Genomic DNA, 23,877 nt, shown 5'->3' on the forward strand with positions numbered 1-23,877 from the left:
AAAAATGCAAGGTTCTCCACCTTGGGAAGAAAAACCTGCAGCATCCTTATAGGCTCAGCAGTGCTACCCTGGCTAGCACTATGGAAGAAAGAGACTTGGGGTTCATCATTGACCACAAGATGAACATGAGCCTTCAGTGCGATGCTGCAGCTACTAAAGTGACCAAAATGCTGGCTTGCATCCATAGATGCTTCTCAAGCAAATCCCAGGACGTCATTCTCCCCTTGTATTCGGTCTTGGTGAGGCCGCAGCTGGAGTGCTGCATCCAGATCTGGGTTCCACAATTCAAAAAGGACGTGGAAAAGCTTGAGAGAGTCCAGAGAAGAGCCACGCGCATGATCAGAGGTCAGGAAAACAGACCTTGTGATGAGAGGGTGAGAGCCATGGGGCTCTTTAGCCTGGAAAAGCACAGGCTCAACGGTGATCTGATGGCCACCTATAAGTTTATCAGGGGTGACCACCAGGATCTGGGGGAACGTTTGTTCACCAGAGCACCCCAAGGGATGACGAGGTCGAACGCTCCTAAACAACTGCAAGACTGTTTCAGGCTGGACATAAGGAAGAATTTCTTTACTGTCCAAGCCCCCAAGGTCTGGAACAGCCAGCCATCGGAGGTGGCTCAAGCACCTACATTGAACACCTTCAAGAGCAAATTGGATGCTTACCTTGCTGGGATCCTATGACCCCAGCTGACTTCCTGCCCTTTGGGCAGGGGGCTGGACTCAATGATCTTCCAAGGTCCCTTCCAGCCCTAATGTCTATGAAATCTATGAAACAGAACAGATCATTAAAACTGGACTCCTCCCAAGGCCCCAGCCTTAATTCTTCTCAGGCAAGAGGGACAAGGAGTATCTTGTACAGAGTGTGGGCTGCATGGCCTATCTATGGAGAACAGAGAGGAAATAAGCCAGTGTCTGCAGAGACAGTGAAGAACAGGAAGAGGCTAATGATCTCACCCCCATTTTAATTAGTGTTATTGCTACTTATTTTTTAATGCACAGAATGCTCTGGCACTTACGTGAGCGGGGAAGGGGCTGGAAACCTTCCTGAGTGCAGAGCCCAGATCCTCCTGCAGACATGTCCCATCTTGCCTCTTAAACCACATGAGAAATTCTTTGCAGGTGATGTCTTTTCTTTTTTTAAAGGAGCTAATTGCCATGAGCTGCCACCAGACATCTGAAAAAGAAGGGGAAGTGGGATGGGAAAATGAGAGGAAGGGAAAGAGCAATCTAGAGGGGCTGGTAAAAGGAAGGGGAGAGAGAAGAAAGACATGAGAAAAGGGGGAAGACTGAATAGAAAGGTAGGAGAGCAATGGAGGGGAGATGGGACATGGAAACAGGCTGAAACGGCGTTTCCCAATCTCTTTTTTTTCCACACTCTGTCACCACTCACTTATGTGAGCAAGGAAGGGGCTGGGACTTCCCTGCCAGTGAGCAATAAGGAAAAGGGGAAGGGACACTTGTACAGAAACCCACAGGCTGAGCCCCTTCAGGCCGGAGTCACAAGCCAAACATGCTGGCAGGAAAGAAAGGAGGGAGAGTGCCCAACCAGAAAGTTGAGTGATTGTCTGGACAGGTGGGCAGAGATGAGGGGGATGACTTGTTGCTTGCCAGACCTGGGTTTGGGTCCCTGCTCTGCCACTGATCTTCTGCATGACCTTAACCAAGTCACTTCATCCCTCTGCACAATGGAAATCACAGCACTGAATGATCTCATGAGGTCCCTTCCAGCCCCTAATGTCTATGAATACACTGGGAGGCACTAGGTATGACACTAAAGCAGAGGAGCATAACTAGGGCAGGATGCGAGGGGCACCAGCCCCGGGCACTGACTTGGGCCTACCCCCGCAAGGAGTCTTTCCGCAACACACACAGCCCTGAGCAGCCTGGCCATAAGAATCAGGTACAATACTTTACTTATCAGTGCTGAGCCCAGCAGTGTATCTGGTGGGGGAAGTGGGGTGATGCCCCTTCCCCGCGGTGGGCTTTGCAGAAGTAGCAGCTTCCACTCAAGTGAGGCGAGCCCAGGCAGGTAAGACTTCTCTCCTTGTTTCCTCCAATGAACCCCACTCCCTATGCCCTGACCAAACCACCACCCCCACAAGTTCTCTCCCATATTTCTGCCATTTAGACCCTTTGGAGCAGGTAATCTGTGCCATCCTGAGCTCAATATACAGCTATTAAGATTCATTGGCTAATCAAGGACACCAGCAAGAGAGGTAAAGGTGGGCCAATAACTGGAGCAGGTAACTTTCTGGGTCAAATGATCCCACCCAAACCTGACATCCCATTAGACTGGCATGCTTCAGGCAAGGCCAGTTTTGGTAGCCGACGGCACAAAGGGTGTGATAGGGCTCGTATCCAGGCACCTGGGCATCCCAGCTCTCAGGGTGGCTGGGTACAGTGAGGAGCTGTGCCCGACACCATGCAGCGCCATAATGCCCAGTCTGGCTCATCCGTCACTTCCCCCGCTCTGTTCACCCGTGACTGATGCCCAGTCTGGCTCATTTATCACTTCCCCCAGTTTACTAACAGCTTGGCTCAGCCAAGGAAGACCAGCCCATTCAAAATTGCACCAAATACCTGGCCCAGGCGGAGCACCAGGAACATCAACAGGAAGGGAAGGAGCAACCTGAGTCAGAAATGCCTCTCCCTTTGACTTTGTGCCTAGAGACCAAATAAACATGCAACATGCTGCAGGTAGATACAGCCCACAGCACCCATCCCCCTCCATACCCAACACACAGAGGCACAGACTCCTGCCAATGGACCAAGTGATGCAGGGCAGCTCCATGCCACCAAACAGCACGGCCAAAACTGAGTTCGATCAACGGGAGCTCCCACACAGCAGGGTCCTGGCTGAACTATGTTGGAGTCCCACCTGTCTGCAAACAGCCCTGCCCAATGGGACCCCAACGATGCCAGCTTGCTAACAGTGCGGCTTCTTTCATGAATGGACATTTAAATGTTGGCTGCCACATGTGGGGATGCCACCAGGGCTGTGCACTTCCTTGCAGCAGTGCCCTGCAGACACCAGTGCCTTGCCCTGTCCCCGAGCAGCAGCTGAACAAAAGTCATTTAATTCTTTACTAAACCCAGCTCCTTTAATTTCCATTCCCTTTGATTAGAGGGATCATTCCTAAGGAACCACAACTGCCCTCAAAACCAGAGGAAGCAGAAAGCCTGCCTGCTGGCCCAAAAACCTGATGTGATTAATTAATATTAATGAGATGCCCATCTTTAAGCCACAAACAAACAGGCTATATAATGAGAGAGAGAGAGAAAGAGTGTGAGCGTGCAAGTCTTGCTTTGTCTTTCCAGAGCCATTAGCTTTGTCAGTTCCCAGCTATAATTTTATACTTTGAGCCCCGTTATCACTTATGGTTTCTATTGCAATAACCTCATTATTATTAAGTATTGATTTCATAGTAGCTTCTAATGGGGTGTACACATGTATTAAGTCAACTTAAAATAAGGAGATTTAACTAAAATGACTTAAGTTGAACCATGTTGGAGCATACACACATACAGCTGCTTAGCCACAGGATGGCTACCACCATGTCAAGTCAACTTAACTAATGAGACTCAAGATAATACACCTCAGAGGTGAGTTATCTTGTGCCACAGTAAAGTCGACTCTGCTCCACATGCGTGTACATTCAGACAGTTAACTAAAAAGTTAAGTTGGCTTAACTGTCAGAAAGTTAATACGTGTGTATGCACCCTAAAGGCCCCAACCAAAATGGCAGACCCTTCATACTAGATACTATACAAACACATGAGCCCCTAGAAACTTTCCCGATAGGCTCTTTTTTGATTTCTTAAAAATCATTTGCAGGAATGTGTCAGTTGGACAAAAATTCATTTTAAAAAAGAGGAGGGGAACCAACATTTCAGGGCAGTGAAGTTCATTGGGATGGCCTACTGGGCTTTTTCCTTTTAGAGCTTACACTTCTCATCATCTGCACACAATCACCTTTGCATACAAACTATTCTATACAATCACATGATTTCTTAAGTTCAAAATCAAGTCTTTAATTTTATAGAAACTGGGCGTTTCAACTCACCAATTCATTCATCTTCCGGGGAAGGTCCAACTAGCGGGAGAACAAACCAATGTGGAACGAAACTAAGCTCCAAATGGAAATTGAGAGTTTGGGGCACTTCCAACAAAAACTTTCCACTAAGGAAATACCAGACAGCCCTTTCCCTGAAGGCCTCAAGATGGAAAGAGATGGGAGAAAGGAAGTATGATTTTATCCCCGTGGGATTTTCAAAAGTGCTTAGGCAGTGAGAAGCCTTGGCGGTTTTTGAGATTCCCCAGCGGGTGGCTTGAAATGCCAAAATGCCTTAAGGTGTGTTGGTTATAGCTGTGTTGGTCTAAGGACATAGGCAGACAAGGTTCTTTGGGTAGATGTGATATATTTTATTAGTCCAAGAAAAATTCTTCTTTGCAAGCTTTTGGGTACAAACACCCTTCTTCAGGCAGAGGTGAGCACAAAACAACCTGCAGACACTCACTGTGCCTGAAGAAGGGCGTTTGTACCCAAAAGCTTGCAAAGAAGAATTTTCCCAACTATCTGAGTCAGTCTAATAGAAGATACCAGATTTACCCGAAGAACCTTGTCTGCCTATGTCCTTAGACCAACATGGCTACAACCAACGCCCCTGAAACATGGAAGATATTGAATTTGCCGTCTGAAATGAAAATGCCTTAAGACTCTCTGGGTGTCAGCGCATAGCTTGTTTTTGAAAACAGGGTTTGGGCTCTTAAATGCTACTGACAATTGTAACTTTGCCAACCTGCGCATCACAATTACAAGCGATTCAAAAAGCTTTGCTTTTCAGGTGCCCCACTTGAGACACCAGAAAATCAGACCTCTTCGTGGTATCTCCCAACTGGGCACTCCAAGACGCTGGTTCTGTGACCACCTGGGTTAAAACGGCTACTTCAGAGCCAAGAACCAAGCCCGCATTCCTGAATCCATCTCTCCCACCTTAGCTACAAGCTAAGCTGGAGCTTAAAGCCTGTTGTTTTCATCACCATTTAAGGATGAGGAAGCCGGCGCTTCGCAGCACGTGAGAACCGGCTGTGAGTGATTTAATTTCTCAGTGTGTGTGTGTGTGTATGCTCTCCACCCAAATAAGCTCCAAAAAGGAAGGAGGGAGCAGGGTGAAAAGAAAACCCAACAGGTTGATCTGGATTACCTCAGTGGTCACACCCACCCCACTTAATGAACATAGGAGAACAGGTGTTTGCAATGCATTAGCTCAGGGGAGGCAGGAGTTCAAACGTGCCACTTCTCTTCTTCCCCCCGCAGCAGCAGGCAGCTTGGAGCCCACCGCCGGGAGAGCCAGGATGGACACCCCTTCCAAGGCACTCAGCACCAGCTCGCTCTCCTCCAGGGGCACCTCAGGAAGGATGAGCAGGGCTAGCTCCGTCTTCGCCGCCGCGGACTACAATGGCTGCAGCAGCCCCAGAAGCACAGCCAGCCGAAACTTCAGCTCCGCCAGCCTCAGCGGAGACAGGCCTTCTGCCTACCCGCCCCTGTCAGTGGACAAGACCCTCTTGACCCCGCTGCACCTGGACATCGACCTCAGCTACCAGGCCATGAAGAACCGGGAGAAGGAGGAAATCAAGGTCCTCAACAATCAATTTGTGGCCTTAATCAAACAGGTAAGAACAGCTCCAGCTTCTGGTGGCCAGACTGGGGCAGATAGGTCCCTGACAGCCGGCAGGGTATCTCTCTGGAGCAGATGGATGCCTAGGGCTCTCAGCGAGCTGCTCCTGGGCTCTACATGTTAGTCTAATTTCCCCAATTTGTTTTGCCATCCCATGGGTTTGAATCATCATTAGCTAATTCTGGCAGAGGCCCCATGCTGGAGCACCTGAGATCCCCGTGAGGCCTCCTGCTAGTAATTGCCCTGGTGGACCACTGGGAAACAGACCCTGGGTCGGATCTGGTACTTGGCTCAGCACCACAGACAGGGACTGTGAAGACAGGGCATGAAAGAGAGGGCATTGGTTTCAACCAAGTGACCAGAGAGCCAATGCAACAGCCAAGGTCAGTAATACTGCTTCAAGTGCCCGCTATGCCCATTTTCCAGAGGCTGGAGGAGAGAAGTGAAGCATAGAAGGAAGGGAAACCACCTTCCTCTGTGAAGGCCCAGGGTCTTTTGGGCTGCAAGGCCGGTGAAGGAAGTTTCCCTTTCATCTACGAGTCAAGAGAAGGCACAACATTTTCTCAGAGGAAAACAATTCATCCGCAGGAGGCAGGTTCCTGCAAAGCCCTGCGTCTCTGTAAACAGATAGTAATCTCCTGAGAGAGGATTGCTTCACGGGGGTGTATCAAGCAGGCAGGCGATGCCAAAGTGCTGCTTTTTTTGTTTTAAAACCCAGGGCAGGCCTGTGAATGAGGCTCGCGAGGTCCCCTTCCCAGCACCATGCATCCGTTCTGCACAGATGCCAACAGCACCTGCTGGCACAAGCCATCACCCAGATGTTGCACCCAGGCGTGCAAAAGGCCATGCATGTTTTCAAGTGCCCGTGCTGACAATGCTCCCACATGCACGGGGCATTGAAAATACCCGCTGGGTGAATTTCACCCCAGTGCAGAAAGGCCAGCATGGGGCCCAAGGCACCACTGAGTACAGGGCTGGAGCAGGATTTAAGGGGCGCAGCTGAGTAGGTGCCTTTTCTGTCGAGGCAGTGAGCGGAGCAGCCCTGGCAAAGCAGCTTTACTTTAAAGGCTGAAGTTCATCTGTTTGGCATTGCTGATCCCTGGTTGAGTACTGGTTGAGTCCCATTCAAAATTGCACCAAATACCCAGATGGCAGCTACCACGCAGCAGCGCTCTGCTGAGCTCTGCTCAGCTGCTGACTGTCCGCAGAGAGGCTGTAGCTGCTAAGTGTTCCCTGTGCAAATGTGTGTGGCTGGGCAGATAAAAGCTGGTTGGTGGCTTCCCCCTTCTGACATCTTCCTGGGGCCCCAGACATGGAGCAAGAAGGCTCCATGAGCGGCATGCGTGGCTAATTCTTCTGCTCTGTGCCCAGAGATGCTGCTGTAGGGAAAGCGAGCTAATGTTGCAGTCCTCTCCCCTCCACCCCCTACAAAGCATATGGAAAAGGACTCCAGGAAGAGCATGGCATGCTGTCCCCTCCATCCAGATGCAGGACAGAAAGTTTGCAGCCATCTGTACATCCCAGGAGTGGCAGCAATCAGCGATGGTCCCTCCCACTGGGGTACCAGAGCAGAGCAGCTAAGATGTCCTGTGGCGGCTCTGGAGGCACAGACTCAAGCCCTGCTTTTCTGTGGTGGTCTCAGACAGAGGATCTGGGCTTTGAGAGGCCTGGGGATCCATTTCCCCAGGCTGCTGTCGGCAGCCCCAAGACAGCATCATTCTGCAGTACTCAGGGAGGCATGGAGAGTGAGCCAGCTGCCCTGTATACCTGGCTTTTGCCAGGACCTTCTCAGCCCTGCATCCATCTGTGGGACTCTGCCCAGTGTTTCAGGTCAGACCTTCCCAGAGGAACCACTGTAAGCATCTAGTCTTCAAACTGGGTCCTTTAAAACATGAGGAGCCTTCAGGGATGAGGCAAGATGGTCTAGTAGCTAAAGGCGCTGGACTTGGGGCCTCAAGAGGCCTGGGCTCTTCTCCCACCTTTGCAGTCCTGGCTCCTTTGCTTCTTCTGCCTCTTGTCTTTTGGAGATGGAAGATGTTCAGGATAGTTGTGCCTCTTGCATAAAGGCAAGCACCCAGAGCTTTGACTTCTTTGATCCTCATGCATGTCTTGGTGGGACCTCCTTGCAGGAGAATGAGTCTCTCAGTCCCAAGAACCTCAGGATTTTGATCTCCCCCCTGCCCTGCAGAGAGGTTGTGGAGCGTCTGTCATGGCAGAGCTTAAGTGCAAGCTAAGGCAGGGACGGTTTAGACACAGGGAATGTGCTAGATGGTTTTGTACCACCCCTTCCAACTCTGTTTGTATGTGGTCACATAGTTGCAGCCAGCACTTTGCCTGTGAACCACCAAAGTGAGACTCCTGATCTTCCCTATTACTTCTTTTACGGCAACACCTTAAAGTCACACGTGGGATCCCATTATGCAAAGCAGTGCACTACCAAATAATCCAGAGAGAACCAAGAACAGAGCAGCAAGGTAAAACACCGTCTTTTAGCAGATACTATCCCAAAAGGCAAACACATCTTTTCCATCCCATGGAAACATGAAAGGTGATTCAGCCCACAGCTACTCAATATACAGGACTGGCAGGAGTGACACCATCACATATACAATGATGTACCTTTTCATACAAGAAGGATGCATGGGATGTTGTGGAGAAGCAATTCCTCCTGATGGATTTAAAGCCAGGATCCACTACTGGGGGCAATTAACGGTAGATTAAAGTGATTGCAGACATTTGGTTTGTGCACAGAGCAGGAAAAAGGGGGAAGGGGGGGGCAGTGGTTAAATGCTTGAAGCTGGCCTTTGGAGATGCTACCGCTGTAGGACTGCCAAGCATTAGCACTAGATCACAAAGTTTAGGGAGATTTGAATACAGTGGTGTCCATGACCAGGCTTCCCCACTCCCATGGCTGGCCAGGATTATGGATTATTCAGTAGATCTCCAGAGCTGGGCATGTTGTTTTACATTACAAGCCTCCAGTCCGATGCATTATTGCAGCTTTACCCCAGTGTAAACCTGCTGATTCCCCGGCATATGCTGCAGTAGTGACTAAGGTCCACAGTTGCATTTTAGGACCAATGGTTCCTAGTGGCATCTTCTGTGATGCAAGTGCCACGTGAGGCCATCCAAGCTGAGGAATATCATAGCAGACTGTGGTGCCCAAATTCCCCAGCTAAGAAACAAATCTCAGTTGTGCTGGAGGCCCAGAGAGTCAGAGGTAATTAGGCAAACTCCTGTTTAGGAATCAGACTCCCCATGTCCAGCCTCTGTATGCTCAAATCAGCAAAAGAGGCAGGAATGCTAAAACTTAGGTTGAGATTTGCCTCTTGAATTCATGCAGGGAAGTCCAGGCTGTCAGCTTTGGAGGTCCACAGCCGCATGGTCCCATGTGGTCCCAACCACTAGCCTTCCTAAAGTCTCTGGATACTGTTCTGCAGGTCCAAGGCCTGGAGCTGCAAAACAAGATGTTGGAGACCAGGTGGGACTTCCTCAAAGATCAGGACAGTTCCTGCTCCGAGGTGGACATCAAGTGCATCTACGATGAGTACATGGGCAGAATGGAGCAAGAGATGAAGTCGATTGACCAAGAGAAAGAAGAGCTGGAATCCAAGCTGACAAAGGTGCTGGATTCCATGGATGACTTTCGAGCCAAGTAGGTGTCTACACATGTTCATTGAGAATAGGAGGTAAATCTTTTACCTATTGCCAGGTGTCAGATCCACCACATGGCATAAGCAACAGAAAGAACATGAAGTTGCTGTAATGCATACATCCCATTATGGATACTAATAAGCACAGAGGGGGCAGATGAGCTTTCCATAGTGGAAAAAACCAAACACAGTTCCTTACTCTTTTCCTGTTTAATGACATCAAAGACAAGAGGGAAGGGCTGCAAAAAGGCACTATATTTCTTTCATGGAGAAAGAAATAGCGAGCAAGATACTAAGGAGAAGCAGGATATAGGAGAACTAGGTGATGATGAGAGTTATGCTTGGGGAGTATTGAAGCAGAGGCACAGAGAGGAATATTCCTGTGAAAGATTTCCACCACACATGATTGATAGATAGATAGATAGATAGATAGATAGATAGATAGATAGATAGATAGATAGATAGATAGATAGATAATGGGTTGGGTTATTAAAAGTATGTCTTGATCAAAATTGGTCATTTGACCAAAAAGCCACTTTCCATGGAAAATCTACAAGCCACTGCAATGAACAAAAAGTTCTCAATCTCTAAGGACCTGCTTTAGCCAAGTAGAGCAACCATTCGATCCAAACCCCAAAGGAAAACAGGGACCTATGAGCACAAAGCCCAGCACACCGACCTTCTCCAGACATGTCATTCCAAGCACAGCCAAGCATGTATGGCTGAAAAAGCAGCCTCCCAACATGCCCCAAGTCAAGAAAGGATAATGGGCTTCATTTTAGTTCAATTTACAGAGAAGCTGGTGCAGGACACCTTAGCAAGCCAATGACAGAGCCAGGAACGATGCTCAGGAGATGTGGTTCTTAGTCTGGTGGTCTAATCATTCCCTCCAGCAACAAGGCACAGAGGCACAGCAGATCTCTCTAGGAATTCATATAAGTAGCCATTGTTACCAATATTGAATATAGCTAATATTCTTTAAGGGATGTTGTTTATTCCACCATTTGCATGGTAGCAAAAACTCTGCAGAAGTCCCAGTGAGCGTTGTGCTAGTTCTTACAGATCTTGGCAGCTCTAATTCCTCAATATACATACAAACATATTCTCCTAGTTCCACAGATCACAATCTCCAGCAAAAAGTTGCCTCTCTTCTTATTCAGTGGGGTCAGCATATCCCAGGCAGGCAGAGAGACATAGATACGCCTGTCTGTGCTGATGTGCACGTATTACCTACAACTGACACTTCCTTTCTTCGATGCGGGAGTTTTTCCCCCGCCCCTGTGCCTCCTCCACTGGTCCGTAACCTGCAGCGAGCCCTTGTCCATCGTCTGAAGGAGGTGATTAGTCTCATCAGTAGGTAGTCAAGTTTCATCACTATCACATCACAATATTAACCCCGAGTTCCAGGAATAAATGAATTCCTGGGCATTGCCACACGGGTTGCAGTTCCACGTTGGTGGGGCAGTGAGCTCTCAGCAGAGGTGTGATGACTACATGCACACCTGGATCCAAATCAAGTTGCAGTCCCCACCTACACATCAGTCCTCTTACCCCCCTGCTAAAGGGCTGGCCCATTGGACCAGCTGGCTTCCTGCAGTAAATGGTCTCATGGCTGTAGATTAAAGATGTGGTAGGGCTTTTGTGAACATGCTGAGACAGCTTTTCCCAAGGGAAAAAAAAAAAGCTTGGGAGAAACTTGCTGCCGGCATGACTAGGGTAACCGCTACATTAATACCTCCTTTTTTAATTGCCGTATAATCTGCACATAAAATAAATCAGTTTCTCGTTAGACACAGTGCAGTAGCTAGAATCTGGTCTCGCTGCCAGAGCCTGGCACCACCCTTGCTCGGTCGCGTTCCCTGAAACTCCCAAGCCAAATTTGCAAGAGCGGGCTTCTTCCAGATTAGGCCTCTTAGCTGTTGGCCCCAGCCACCTCAGAGCCAGGTCACCAACTGGGGTGAGATAAAGTCCAGGGTGCAAAGGTGATTTGCATCAGCTAAGCAGCTGGGTATGTACATACCTAACCAGAAGCTGATGTGCAGTCGCACCTGCACAAGTGCCTCTCGTGTTCCCAGGGTGGTGGTTGTAGCTGTGTTGGTCTGAGGACATAGGCAGACAAGGTTCTTTGGGTAAATGTGGTCCAACTAAATAGCTGGAAAAATTACTCATTGCCAGCTTTCAGGCAAGGAACATCAAACACCAGCAGACTCTGCCTATGCCTGAAGAAGGATGTTTGTGCCCAAAAGCTGGCAAAGAACACTTTCCCCAACTATTTAGTTGGTCTAATCCAGGGGTGGGCAAAATGAGGCCCGCGGGATGGATGCGGCCCGCCAGGCCATTCTATTTGACCAGCAGGGCCCCTAAACAATTTAGAAAATTAATATTTATCTGCCTCTGGCTGCCTGTCATGCGGCACTCGATGGCTAGCCAAAACTCAGTAAGTGGCCCTCCGCCCAAAATAATTGCCCATCCCAGTCTAATTAAACATATCACATTTATCCAGAGAACCTCGCCTGTCTCCTGTTCCCATACGTGCACAGATCCTCAGTTTGCATGTACAGCATGTCACCTGCATGTCCAGATGTGGGAGTTTTAGATGCATAAGCACCCCTCTACCCAAGTCCATCATGGGCGTTGCACTGCGTCTTACCTATTCCAAGGAAGGTCGTCCCCACAGCCCAATGACATTTTCAAGCCAGGGGGGAAGTAGAGTCAGAAGAGAACTCAATCCAGTCCCTTTGTGGACTGGTCCACCCCTAACCCATGTAGTGCAGCTTTGCCCAGAAGTTTTGCTTACCCTGCTCCATTGCAGAGCAACCAGCCACATCATACTCAGTTCTATGTGATGGCCACACAAAAACTCAGGATTATCTGTACAGAGGTCACCACGATCCATTTGCAGTCTGAAAGGAATTCTTAGCCCTGCCAAGAGCCACCTCTGTGTTCCCAGCCCTTCCAGCCCCAGAGAAGACCGCCCCCCCCCACCCTCAGTAGGTGTATTGCTTGCTTTGCTGGCTCTACCGCAATCCCATTTGATAATTGTTTGCTCCGTAGATGAAATGACCTCAGCACCCTGCAATGCACAAAGCCTTTTTTGGCAGGCTGAGGCAGACAGGGGGTAGGGTGAGGCCTCAGCAGAATGAAGGAGCATAGTATCAGACTATAATTAAGCACCACACGTGCGTGGTGGCAGCGTATCTGCCATTCCAGTTTGGGAGCAGAAAAACCGGAAGAGCCAAAGTGCCTCCCATCACCCATGCCATCAGGGCTTATGAAACAGGTAAACACTGCAGTGAAGTGGAGACACTGTCATTGCTTGTTTTTTGGTTTTGTTTCCACAGCTTCCCCCACCCCCATTGCTCACCTTCTTCCCCTGCATCCGAACTCCTTTGGGTGCTTAAGTTAGCCCTTGAGGTGTAAAAAGTCTTTCTGGTACAAGTTTTTAAAGCCCCTAGCACTAAGGACCATGGCTTGAAACAGGAACTAAGGAGGAATGCAATGCAATTATTACTACTACACCTTTGTTGGGCAAGGTCATTCCTTTAACATTTAGATTCAAGGTATTATTTATAGGTTAAACTCTCTCACCACCCAATAATATTGCAATTATGCCTTGTATTGAGGCCGCATTTACATCACAATAGCACGTGCTAATGAATGATTAGCACAGGATAGGAGCAGCGTATGCCACGGAAGGCTTTTTGCCACCATAGCAAGCCAGAGGCCTTTGTAACTAAACGTGCAAACTGCACAGATTGGACTTAGACAATCAGTATTCTCCAAAATATTGCAACCAACTCCTCCTCCTCCAGAACAAGCATAGGTTCCATACATCATCTGCTACAAACTCAGGGCCCATTTGCATTTCTAACACTGGTCCAGTTGGGGATGAGGTGACATCTCTGGACTAAAGCAAACATTTGTGCCCTGCTGATCCAGCCATAAATGGGTAGAGCCAAACTTCACAGCCCTAACTATAATTGTGAGCTTAATTCTGCAAGATTTCATCCCAATCTCCTCTCTCTGTAGATACGAAGGTGAAATGCAATTGCGCAGTAGCTTGGAGTACACCTTCATGGAGCTCAAGAAGGTCAGTAGCAATGGGCTAGATGTCTGCCTGTTCCTGTCCAGGCTGGAGATGAGCTTGTAGATGGTCCAAGTCTCAGTGTAACCATCTGTAGGGTTAATCCTCCCACTTCTTTGTGCAGCAAAGCATTGAGGGCAGGGTCACAACACTAAATACCCTCAAAATGCTCAGGTACTTCAGGAGCAGAAGCCATGGAAGCCCCTCAGAGCGATAGTGGAGTCATGCTGGGTCTGTATTTGAGCAGGAAACCTGCCCCTAAGGAAAACCTAGGGTGCTAAAGGCATTGGTGGTACAGATGAGTAAGGGGCATTTCTCTCATCTTATATCAGACCTCCCAGCGTGGTCTCTACTGTCCAGACTCACTTTCTGAATCTCTCTGTTCCCCTGCGTCATCACCATGCACCTCCCAGCTCATAACCCTGCACTTACCACTCTGACCCGCCTCCCTGCAGCCTCCCTTACCTGGGGCTGCCCTATCATCCAACCCCCAGCCCTGAAGCTCTTCTCTTCTTGATAGGCTGGAGCCAACTGGCCCCTTAACTCTAGCTTGCTCCTTATATACTCTGAAATGGGCAGAGCCAAAAGTAAGCTGCTCCCCTTCCCTTAAAAGGGCCCTCCTCAGAAATAGTGGGGGAAGGAGCCCCCACTGTAAAGGCATCAGAAATGAAGTCCAGACCATTTGGTGCAAAAGCATGGGGTATCATCTCCAGAGTCTTGAGCAGATGTTGTCCCATCAAGACTTTTGCATTGATTCAGTTACAAGAACTCAGCCCAGGGGCACCTGAACTCCCAGCAGGGTGACAAAAAGGCTGCAGATGCATCATGATTTTTCCCATTTCCTTGACAGAAGAAGGACCCCCCAAAATATTTCACCTGCTCTGCAGGCAGGAGAGCAGAATTAATGGGTAATGAGTGCACAGTAGGAAAGATCTCTCAGCCCCAGACACAAATCCCAGCCCAGCCTGCAAACCACTCATGGGCATGTCTTCCTTAACCCGCAGGATCTGGATGCTGGCTCCTTGCACAGAACGGAGCTGGAGGTAAAGCTGAATGGACTTCAAGAGCACATGGAGTTGAAGAAATCTGTATATGAGCAGGTAAAAGGCAGAGATAAGGACAGAAGCGTAGGTGTGAGCTGCTAGGCTGGGGAGCCCTTGTCCCCAGCAGGGAGGTTTCCCTATGAATAGGGAATGGGTTCCCAGGGGCCCTACAGAGAAGGAGCCCAAGATGATGCACCAAGTGGCTGAGGCTGTAAGCTCTCCAGTAGGGCTCCCACAAGAAGACAGTCCTAACCTCTCTAACCACTGAGCCCTGCTGCACCCTCAGCACAAGGCAATGGGAACTCAGACCCAGTATATCTACCAATGCTGAGTGCATCTGTGGGGAAAGGACCAGTGCCACACCTATGCCCCCAAGGCTGCTCACTTAGGAGGAGCCCTACCCTCCTGAGACATAGGCCCATCATCCCCTGGAGCTGCTTTGCCTAGGGATGCATGCTGTTGACTTTGGCAGCAGGTTGCATTTTTGCATGCGCCCTTTGTGCAAAGTGACAGCTGCCTGGCCAGACCCTACTCCTCCCTCCTGATGGAGCTCAGCCGCCATGGTGCTCCTGGCTGAGCTAAGGGACATCAGGGATCTTGCTTCAGCTTGGACAATCTCCTCTTTTCCTGTTGAGGGAGTCCAGGGTACAAATCTTTTTCAATCCCTGCATACTAAATCTGTTGCCCATAAATTTTCTTTAGCACAAGAGGTCTCAACCCCTGACCAATGGAGCTGTCATCTGGCCCACAGGGCTCTGCACAGATCTGAAAATAAGGCAGTGAGGGAGCAGTGGCAGCAAATTGCTTCTCCTTTGCTGTCAGATTTTCTGAAACCAGGAGGAGCCCCAGATAGCAAGGCCCTGTGAGCTAGACTGGATGCACAGGGCTGGCAAGGGGCTGATCTGAGTGGCATAGGGCTGCTTGGGGAGGCACAGAGCTCATCAGCACTCATCAGGGCAGCGTGGAGCTCATTCCTAGTGCACGGAGATGGGCAAAGGTGGTATGCAGCCTGAGTCTGTTGTGCCGATCCAGCCCAGGGACTGGCCCCATGCCACTCATCCAGCCTGTGGTTGAGCACCACTGCTCCAGTATAATCCACCACTGGAAAGGAAGGGTCAGCAGTCCCAGGGGTTTGACATTTCCCATGTCTCACAGCAGAAAATCTTTTATGCTGCACAGCCTGATGTTAAACTAGGATCAGGACAGAATGGGAGCCAGGACTCCTGGGGTCTGTTCCTAGCTGGAGGAAGGCCTGGTGGACTAGCAAGTAGAAAGAGAGCCTTGATTTCTGGGTCCTGTGCCCAGCTCATGGGAGGAAGGCAGTCCAGTGGTTAGAGAAGTGAAGGAAGACTCTTGGGTTCTTTTTTTTGCAGGAAATACAGTCAAGTTCTGGCAAAATAAGGGCAGAAGGGGGGAGAAAGGAGAGAGAAATTGGAAAAATCATCCTGATTTGATTCAAAATGAGAAATGTTCACAGCAAAGCCTCAAATAATCAAAAGAACATTAATGACATTGGGAAATAATTCCCATTTTCTTCCCAATCAACCCACCCCCACTAAGAAAGGGGCTACGGAGTTTGCCGGTCTGCCAAGCTAGGAAAGATGATCTGGGACACGATTCTGCTCTCATAGCCTGTTTCACATCCATGTAACCCCTGATTCTGGGCAAAAATCAGCAGCAATGTATTTACTGGCATAGGAAGGGGAAGAATCAATCCTCTGTGTTCCAGCCAGAGCATGCATTTGCTCATCCAGGTGCTAGCTGCCTTTTGTATGCCCCCTAGGTATATATACACTAGGGATTAAGCTCTAGTAAGAAAGAAACACACTTAAAATCCTAGTCCATGAAAAGGGGTTTCTTTTCAAGGGTTACAGCTGAATCATCCAGCCTCTGCCAGTCGGGGAAAGGCAAAGCAAACAAGGTCATTTTTCCTCCTGAACATATCAAAGCATATCAATGTATAAAGAAACAAGAAGGTGGAATGAAAGCAGAGTGATGGAGATGAAAGGCAGGGATTGGAAGAGGCTTATTCTGCTCCTGCTGGCATAAATCTGGAAGAGCCCCGCAGAAATCAATAGTGCTACACCACTGAAGGAAGGGGGGGGACTTCTGAGCTGCAGGGAAAACTATGAAAGCCACGTTTGCCGTGGGGTTAGGAAGCCTTCAGGTTTGGTCTTGCCTGGCTGCAACGTATAGAGAAACATGGTTTACAAGTAGGGATTAGGGGTCCTTTCAGATCCACTGAGCTGTATCTACATCCATCATTGCTCGGATCCTCCCCTCTACTAGTGCCATGACTGTATCAATCATCAAAATAAATGGCCCAGAGCTGGGAGCTGCAGCTTTTGTATTTTGGTTGGCATGTGCTTGCAACTACTGTGGTTCATTGCCTGGGTTCAGACATTCTCGAGAGCATGAGGTTCACTCTGGGACATGTGTGATGCCGTATTAAAGATGTGGTGTCTCCTACTGGATAGAATCAGAACTGCCCAAGCATGTGTCCTAAGCCCTACAGTGTTAAGGATTAATGGAGATTCTCCATTAGCTCAAGTGCTCAAGGGCATATGCTGCAACAAATGGATGTAGGTAGCTTCAGTAGCAAATCCCAGCACAATCTCAGCTACGAACTGTGCAGGTGGCAGGGTATAAATATGTTCTTGCGTTTAGCACCCAAAATAATCCATGCTGCTGCGTCCCTAGCTCATGTGTCCATTGCAGGAGAATGTGGCATCTGGGAAGATGCACAACCAAAATCTGTTGCAGGGGCAGTGCACCAGTGGTCTAACCCAGCACAGGTTACAAACTGCAGGTGGGAGAGATTTGGCTGAACTGCCAGGGCTGAGCTGATGAGAACTTCCCTTCCCACACATAAGCTCCACTCTATTCTCCTTCCCTGTCATCCAGGAGCTTCAAGAGCTGCTAGAAGAAGTGAAGGACATCTCAGTTGTCCTGGGAATCGATAGCAGATGCAACCTTGACCTGCACAGCATTGTGGAGGAAGTGAGGGCTCACTATGAAGCCCTGGCTGTTCGGAGCTGGAAAGAAGCAGAAGCACATATCTGGAGCAAGGTAGCTGTCTAACCAGCATGGGAGACCCAGTGCTGGTGTGGGGGGAAGGGGAGAGAAAAAAAGTACCAACCTCAGTGATAGATAATGGATGGATGGATAGATGGGTGTGTCTATGGCTGAATTAATGGAGATAGATGGGTGCACATGAGAATGGGTGGATGGATGAATAGATAGCAATTAGAGGCGGGGAGATGGGTACAAGCAAGGATGAATGGATGGATAGCAACTGCAGAAATAAAGGAGCATGTGTGAGCCTGGATGGATAGAGATAGAGCGAGATGGGCACAGATGGATGACTGGATGGACAGGTAGAAGGCTAAGTAGATTAGAGAGTTGGTTGATAATGCCTCACCTGCAACTGAAAGACAGGATACTGTGATCAAATAGATGCATGCTCATGAGATGGATAGACATTAGAGAGACAGGGATATGGGTAGACAGGGGCTGGGTGGCTGGAAAGACAGATGAAGTAATTAAATCAGACAAATTGAGGGGCAAGAGGCTGAGAGGGAAGGGAGCAGGTCAGCAGGTGAACAAGGGAAAGGAGAGAGGAGGCAGAGAAAAGGGAAGCTCAGAAGTTGAGTAAAAGATGAGAAGGAAAAGAGAGGGAGGAAGGGAAGAGAAGGGAGGGCCCAGCACCATGTCACTCCACTGCCACACACTGTGTTTGCCATCCTGACATGGCCACAAGAGACCCCCTTCCCCACCTCTGAACCCTGCTGCCGTCAGGCTTGGTCTTGTCCTCACAAAGATGCGTCTTTCAGTAACCACCCCGGTCCCAAGGACAAGCTCACCTGCTGTCCTGGGAGCTGCTTTTGCTGGGGCTGTCGCTGGGGTGCAATTCATGCCAGTCTCTTCCCTGCAGCTGAATGAAGGGGTCCCACGCTCCACCACATATGGGAATCATCTCTTCAACAGCCGGCGGGAGATTGCTGACCTGAACATACGGATCCAGAAGCTGAGGTCCTGCATAGTGTCCCTCAAGAGCCAGGTGAGCTCGGCATCTCGAACAGGAGACAAATGGCAGCTGTGCCCCGCTCCGAGCCAGCTCCCCCCAGGCAACCATTGTAGAACAAGTATCCTGGGGTTGACTATTATTTATTATTAGATCCAAGGCTTCTAGCAAGATTAGGTCTGCATGGTGCTAGGTGCTGTGCACAGACTAGAAGATGGCCTTTGTCTCATGGGGAGCTTACAGACAGAGATGGGAAGGGAAACTGAGGCATGGGGTGGGATTCTGGCTTGCTATGATGGTTTCTTATGGAAAGGTACAATGGCTGGTCTCAGGCCTGGCAGTGCTGGGGCCTGAGTCTCTGCCCCTCATCTAATCTGCTGAGGACCAAAATGTTGGAGGCTCCCTGAGAGCTCAGGCTGGACGTAGGGCATTGGGATGAAAGGTCACGGTCTAGGCTATACAGACTGCAGAAGATCTCAATGTCCCTTCTGGCTTGAAGCTGTAGGCAACGCTGAACCCCACTGCCCTAGATGCTCACTGCAGTAGGGCCAGCCCACAGGATACTCCAGAGCGCACAAGGGAGGCCATGCAGACAGCAGGTAGCACAGGCCTGAGCCAAGGGTGCTGGGGGGTGGATACTTCCAGCTGGGTCCAAGCCACCCACGTAACTCCTCTGCCATCCCCCTTTGAACCCTCCAGTGCCTGAGTTTGGAAGAAAGTATCAAAGAGGCTGGGGAACAGGGTGAGTTTGCTCTCCAGGATGCCAAAACCAAGCTGGCCAGTCTGGAGCAAGCCCTGCAGAAAGGCAAAGAGGATGTGACTCACCTGGTCAAGGAGCATCAGCAGCTAATGAACACCAAGCTGGCCCTGGACATGGAGATCCTCACCTACAGGAAGCTGGTGGAAGGGGAGGAGAGCAGGTGAGTCGGGCTGACTGGCCGGGGAAGGGGGAAGAAATGTCCATAAACTGCCTAGGGAGCCATAGCTTGGATCTGTGCCTCGTCCCGTGCGCTTTCAGGACAGCAGACGAGCAGGCCCGGAGCACCAGCCTGTGCCTGCGCCCTGTCTCTGTTATGAGACCCAGCCTCGGGCTCTGAAACTTACTGCCTTCAAATCCAGGGGTGGCTCCATGGTACCTCTTGACATCACAGCAAAGGTGGTGGTATAACAGGGGGGGGACCATCCTGCACCCTCAGCTAGCCCCATGCTCATGGAGAAGTTCCTGCAGGCTCCACCAACACCTCCATTTACACCTAAGCCAGACCTATTCCAGTAGGAATGGCACAGGGGGTCAAGTCCTACATCCAGGACCACAATCCCTTGGAAGTCGCTAGCTTCTAGCAGCATGGGTCCATGTTTTGGGAAGGGGAGCGTTTTGCACAAGGGTCTGGCACGCATCAGCCCACCTTACTGCCGGCCATTTGTTCCACAGCATAGAGTCTCCAGTGCTCACGGTCATTACCGGCATCCACTCCAAACCAAAGTCTGGTAAGTATTTATCCCTTTACCTTGATGAAATCAGCAGCAAGTTGGGAGGCAAAATCCAAAACTGCTCCCGTCCTCTCTCTCCTCTGCAGCTGCAGCCAGCTCAGCAGCTTCCAAAGCAGATCCTAGAGGAAGGGGGAATCCCACAGAGATGAACCTAAACAGAGGCACGGTGGAAGCCATCCTCTCCAGAAGCCAGAGCGATGGATCAGCCTCCCAAAACACACAAGCCCAACATGACGGGGCCCGCCCAAAGCCTCGTTCCCTGTCTAATGTAGAAGGCCGCCTTGAGAAACCCAACCAAGAAAAATAAATCCCAGGCACCCTGGCAGCTGCACCTGAATGGAGACCACCTGATGCCCAGTCCTAGCCAGCATCTTTGGCTAGAACTGGGATTCGACCTCAAGCCCGCCCCTTCCAACCAACACTTGCCATACATCATCCCAGTTTGCACCTCCACTACCAGTCAGAAATGGGAGCCTGTATTGGACATGACCCCCCTTCGAACTTGCCAGACTCTCACATCCAAGCCCTACCAAATCCCTCCTGACCTTAGGCCATGTGAAGCTTAATATGCTTCAAGATCTTTATACGGAAAGCCCTGCAGAAGGGGAAAGCATTATCCCGCAAGCTTCAGTGATGCTGAACCAGAAGCCATCAGGACAGTCCTTTTTACCAGTATTACAAAGCTGTTCCTCTTTCCTTCTTGCTTTATTTTGTGTGTAGGGGATTGAGGTTGTTCCTTTCTTCTGGCTTACACGGGCAGTGCTGGGTGTTTTCAGCGAGTCAATGTTGGGTCACATACAAATGTTTGAAGCCCAGTGGGTTTGCAAGATCTAGGCTTGTATCCCACTTAGTGATATTTTCCTGTGCACGCTGGTTACTGCAGGAGAATTTGTGACTAATATCAGAATACTTAGTAAGAGGTGGAGATTTTCCTGTAGCCAGAAGGCATTGAATTTTGCTGATGTTCAGCAAACCATCCTGAGAGACTGATTCTACTCTCAATAACACCAGAAAAACCTCATTGACTTCCAAGGCATTTGGTCAAATTTCTGATCTTAATTACAGTGAAGCAAAGCCTAGATAACTCTAATTATAGGTGTTGCCTCTCATCATCCTTATACTCCCAGAAACCCAGAGTGACTCTAGCTACTTCGCATTAGCGTTGTTGCAGCCGGGATGGTCCAGGGAACGTGGCAGAGGATAGATCTGCTTAATGATCTCTATTACTGGACCAACAGCATACTTGGGAGAGATGTTAGACAAGCTTTCAGGAACCAAATGCCCATCCTTCAGGCTGGGAAAGAAACCGATATAGCCTGAGCTAAACAAGGGTAGAGCAATGACTTTTGTTTAGCACTGTTTTGTAAAGCAGAATGGTTACTCAAAAAACAAAAAAAGGTGGGGGGGTGAAGGGGAAGAGAGCAGTAGGGAAGGTCTCAGAAGTGTCTTCAGATCAAGCAAGCAGATCTTAAACCCTGCCTATACCTTTCTAAATGCTCATTTTTGCATTACCTGTGCTCGCTGGCTCTGATTTTGTGGGGCATGCAGAGGACTTTAGAAGAGACGTCTGAATATTTACACTAGTGCTTTCAGGCAGCGGTTTCCAAGCTGCAGTCCATGGACGATGCGTCTGAGCACCACAAGGTGTTTTCAAATTGCAAAGGCAAGGATCGTGAAATGTAAAAATTGGATGCAGGGACTGTACAGAGATCCATGAGAAATGGAGAGGGGTGACAGTGGTCTGTTGGCCTAAAGTGCTTGGCTATCACTGCCCTAAGGATGTCCTGTTCCTTGATGGTTCCCATTGGCTTCTGACCTCTGCAAGCTTATGGGGAGAAGTCACCCTTGCGCAGAGAGGCAAGATGCTCAAGATGCACTTAAGCGAGCAAAAGCAGAACTTCAAGCAAAGCCCAGTCCGAGCAAGACCGGGCTTGTAGACAGGGGATGAGAAGATCTTGCCTCAGAAAATTCATCCCACAGCCTGGTGTATACACCGTTAACAGCTGGGTTCATTGCTGCTTGTTCTGGGCTATTTATTCGCCTTCCTTTAAATGGAATAATCCACATGACGTTATGTATGTGTATATATGTTTTTTTGGTCATAACTGATAATGTGGCTTTTAACTTACAGGGCCAGGCCTCCCAGATCATGTCAATGAATATTATTTTATTAACATCAGTGGAATGGTTCAACTGATAACAGCAGAGAATCTGCCTTGAAGTATATAGATAGGTCAATGGATTCCTCTTTTTGCAGATAGTACTATACACCCTGCCTTGCAATATTTCTCCATACCAGGGCCAAACTCAGCATTCAGCTCCATTCATGCAGCCACATTCAAGTTAATGGGCTTGCACAGAAGTTGAGTTAATAGAGAGGGCCTCTTTGCGTAGTTCTGTTGAGCAAAACACAGTATTTCCAGGTTTCTGTACAGTAGCTAATTGCTGTAGCATCCCTGTAACCAGCATGTCAGGTCCCCAGTGCTACGGTTGTTTAATAAAGTACAAAGAGGGCATGGAAAAGGAAAAGGCTGCTGGGTGTCAATGATTTTTTTACAGCATCCAGACAGCAGGTGCCTTTGAGAAATGGGTTGCTCCTTGCTATGCAAGCAAGGAACCTAGTTTTTGTCACTCACGGAGAGGGGAGGTATCTAGGAGAAGATCAGATGAATGTCACAAAGAAGTGAATGCAACATGCATATGCTAAGGCTTCCTTCATGGATGCTCACTTTGAAGAAAGATTAAGCTACAGCTAGTTAAGGGCACTTTGCTCTGGAATAAGAGTGTCCCACAGAGATTGAACACACTTATATGACTTACCCTTCCAAGCTCCCACTCCAAGATGCAGACCCCTACTCTTGCTGCATTTGTATGCTCTTTCCTGAGGATCCCCACATAGCTCCTTACCCACAGCGCACCTTTACTCCAATACCCTGCTAGGAGAGCAAATCAACTGAGCTCCAGGATGATCAGAAGGACTCTTGACCAGCACTGATCGAACACGTGCCTTCCCCAAGAGCATCCATCGTGCCTTTTCTGATGCCTCCTTGGAGACGCTCTGAAATGCCACAAACAAGGGGAAGAGCTGCTGTGGCAATGCTACCTGGCACAACTTTGCCTGCCCAGCCAGGAGGTCTGAGCGTGCCTTGTTCACCACAGGGATTGCATTCCTCTCTGGGAAGGGCAGGGTGGCAGGCTCGCTTAGTGCCTGGCCGCCCTTCCCCGGGCTGCCATGGGGCAAAGCCTCTGGCTAGAGAATACTGGGCACATCTACACATGCGATTAAGGTAACTGAATAAACTCAGGAGTGGTATGCACAGAAGTTCATTGCTCCAGGGTATACCATTTGCACGTGCACCTGGGACAGCAGCCCTGCCTGGTAAGAGGCCCCAGAGGTCAGCCTACCAGCCTGGAGATGCTCTGACTTGGGTCAATGTGCTGCAGAGGGGCTAACTGGGGCACGAGGATGCTCCAGTGTGGGGCTAGCCAGCAGGCAGCCCCATCAGCATCTACACATGCATTGTAGTGCACTAAATATATCTTGACTTCAAAAAAGCCTTCAATCTGGTATCCCATGATCCCCTCTTGGTGAAACTGGCCAAATGTGGCCTCGGGTCCACCACGATCCGCTGGCTAGGGAATTGGCTCCGTGGTCAGACCCAGAGGGTTGTAATTGATGGCAGTCACTCATCATGGTGTCCTGTGACCAGTGGGGTCCCCCAAGGCTCTGTCCTTGGACCCATATTGTTCAGCATCTTCATTAATGATGTGGACACTGGAGTCAGAAGTGGACTGGCCAAGTTCGCCGATGACACCAAACTTTGGGGTAAAGCATCCACACCTGAGGACAGGCAGGCAATCCAGGCTGACCTGGACAAGCTCAACAAATGGGCGGATGAGA

At 49.4% G+C, this 23,877-nt stretch overlaps 1 protein-coding gene and 1 long non-coding RNA gene across 2 annotated transcripts; one reads left to right on the forward strand and one right to left on the reverse strand.

Annotated features, from left to right (window-relative positions):
- Positions 1–4,640: 4,640 nt before the first annotated feature.
- LOC109293436 (keratin, type II cytoskeletal 80-like) lies at positions 4,641–23,281 on the forward strand. Its single transcript, XM_019511352.1, has 9 exons — positions 4,641–5,676; positions 9,122–9,336; positions 13,364–13,424; positions 14,423–14,518; positions 17,366–17,530; positions 18,396–18,521; positions 19,185–19,405; positions 19,918–19,973; positions 20,063–23,281. The coding sequence occupies exons 1-9, from the start codon at positions 5,128–5,130 to the stop codon at positions 20,281–20,283; spliced, it is 1,710 nt and encodes a 569-aa protein (XP_019366897.1). The 5' UTR covers positions 4,641–5,127; the 3' UTR covers positions 20,284–23,281.
- Positions 18,166–19,971, reverse strand: LOC109293464. The gene is made up of 3 exons (XR_002096321.1): positions 19,892–19,971; positions 19,311–19,382; positions 18,166–18,467 (listed from the first exon to the last, which is right to left on the reverse strand). It is a non-coding gene; the product is annotated as an uncharacterized LOC109293464 (long non-coding RNA).
- Positions 23,282–23,877: the final 596 nt, after the last annotated feature.

Source organism: Gavialis gangeticus, unplaced genomic scaffold, assembly GCF_001723915.1.
Source record: "Gavialis gangeticus isolate Ggan-Ray unplaced genomic scaffold, GavGan_comp1, whole genome shotgun sequence".
Classification (NCBI taxonomy): domain Eukaryota; kingdom Metazoa; phylum Chordata; order Crocodylia; family Gavialidae; genus Gavialis; species Gavialis gangeticus.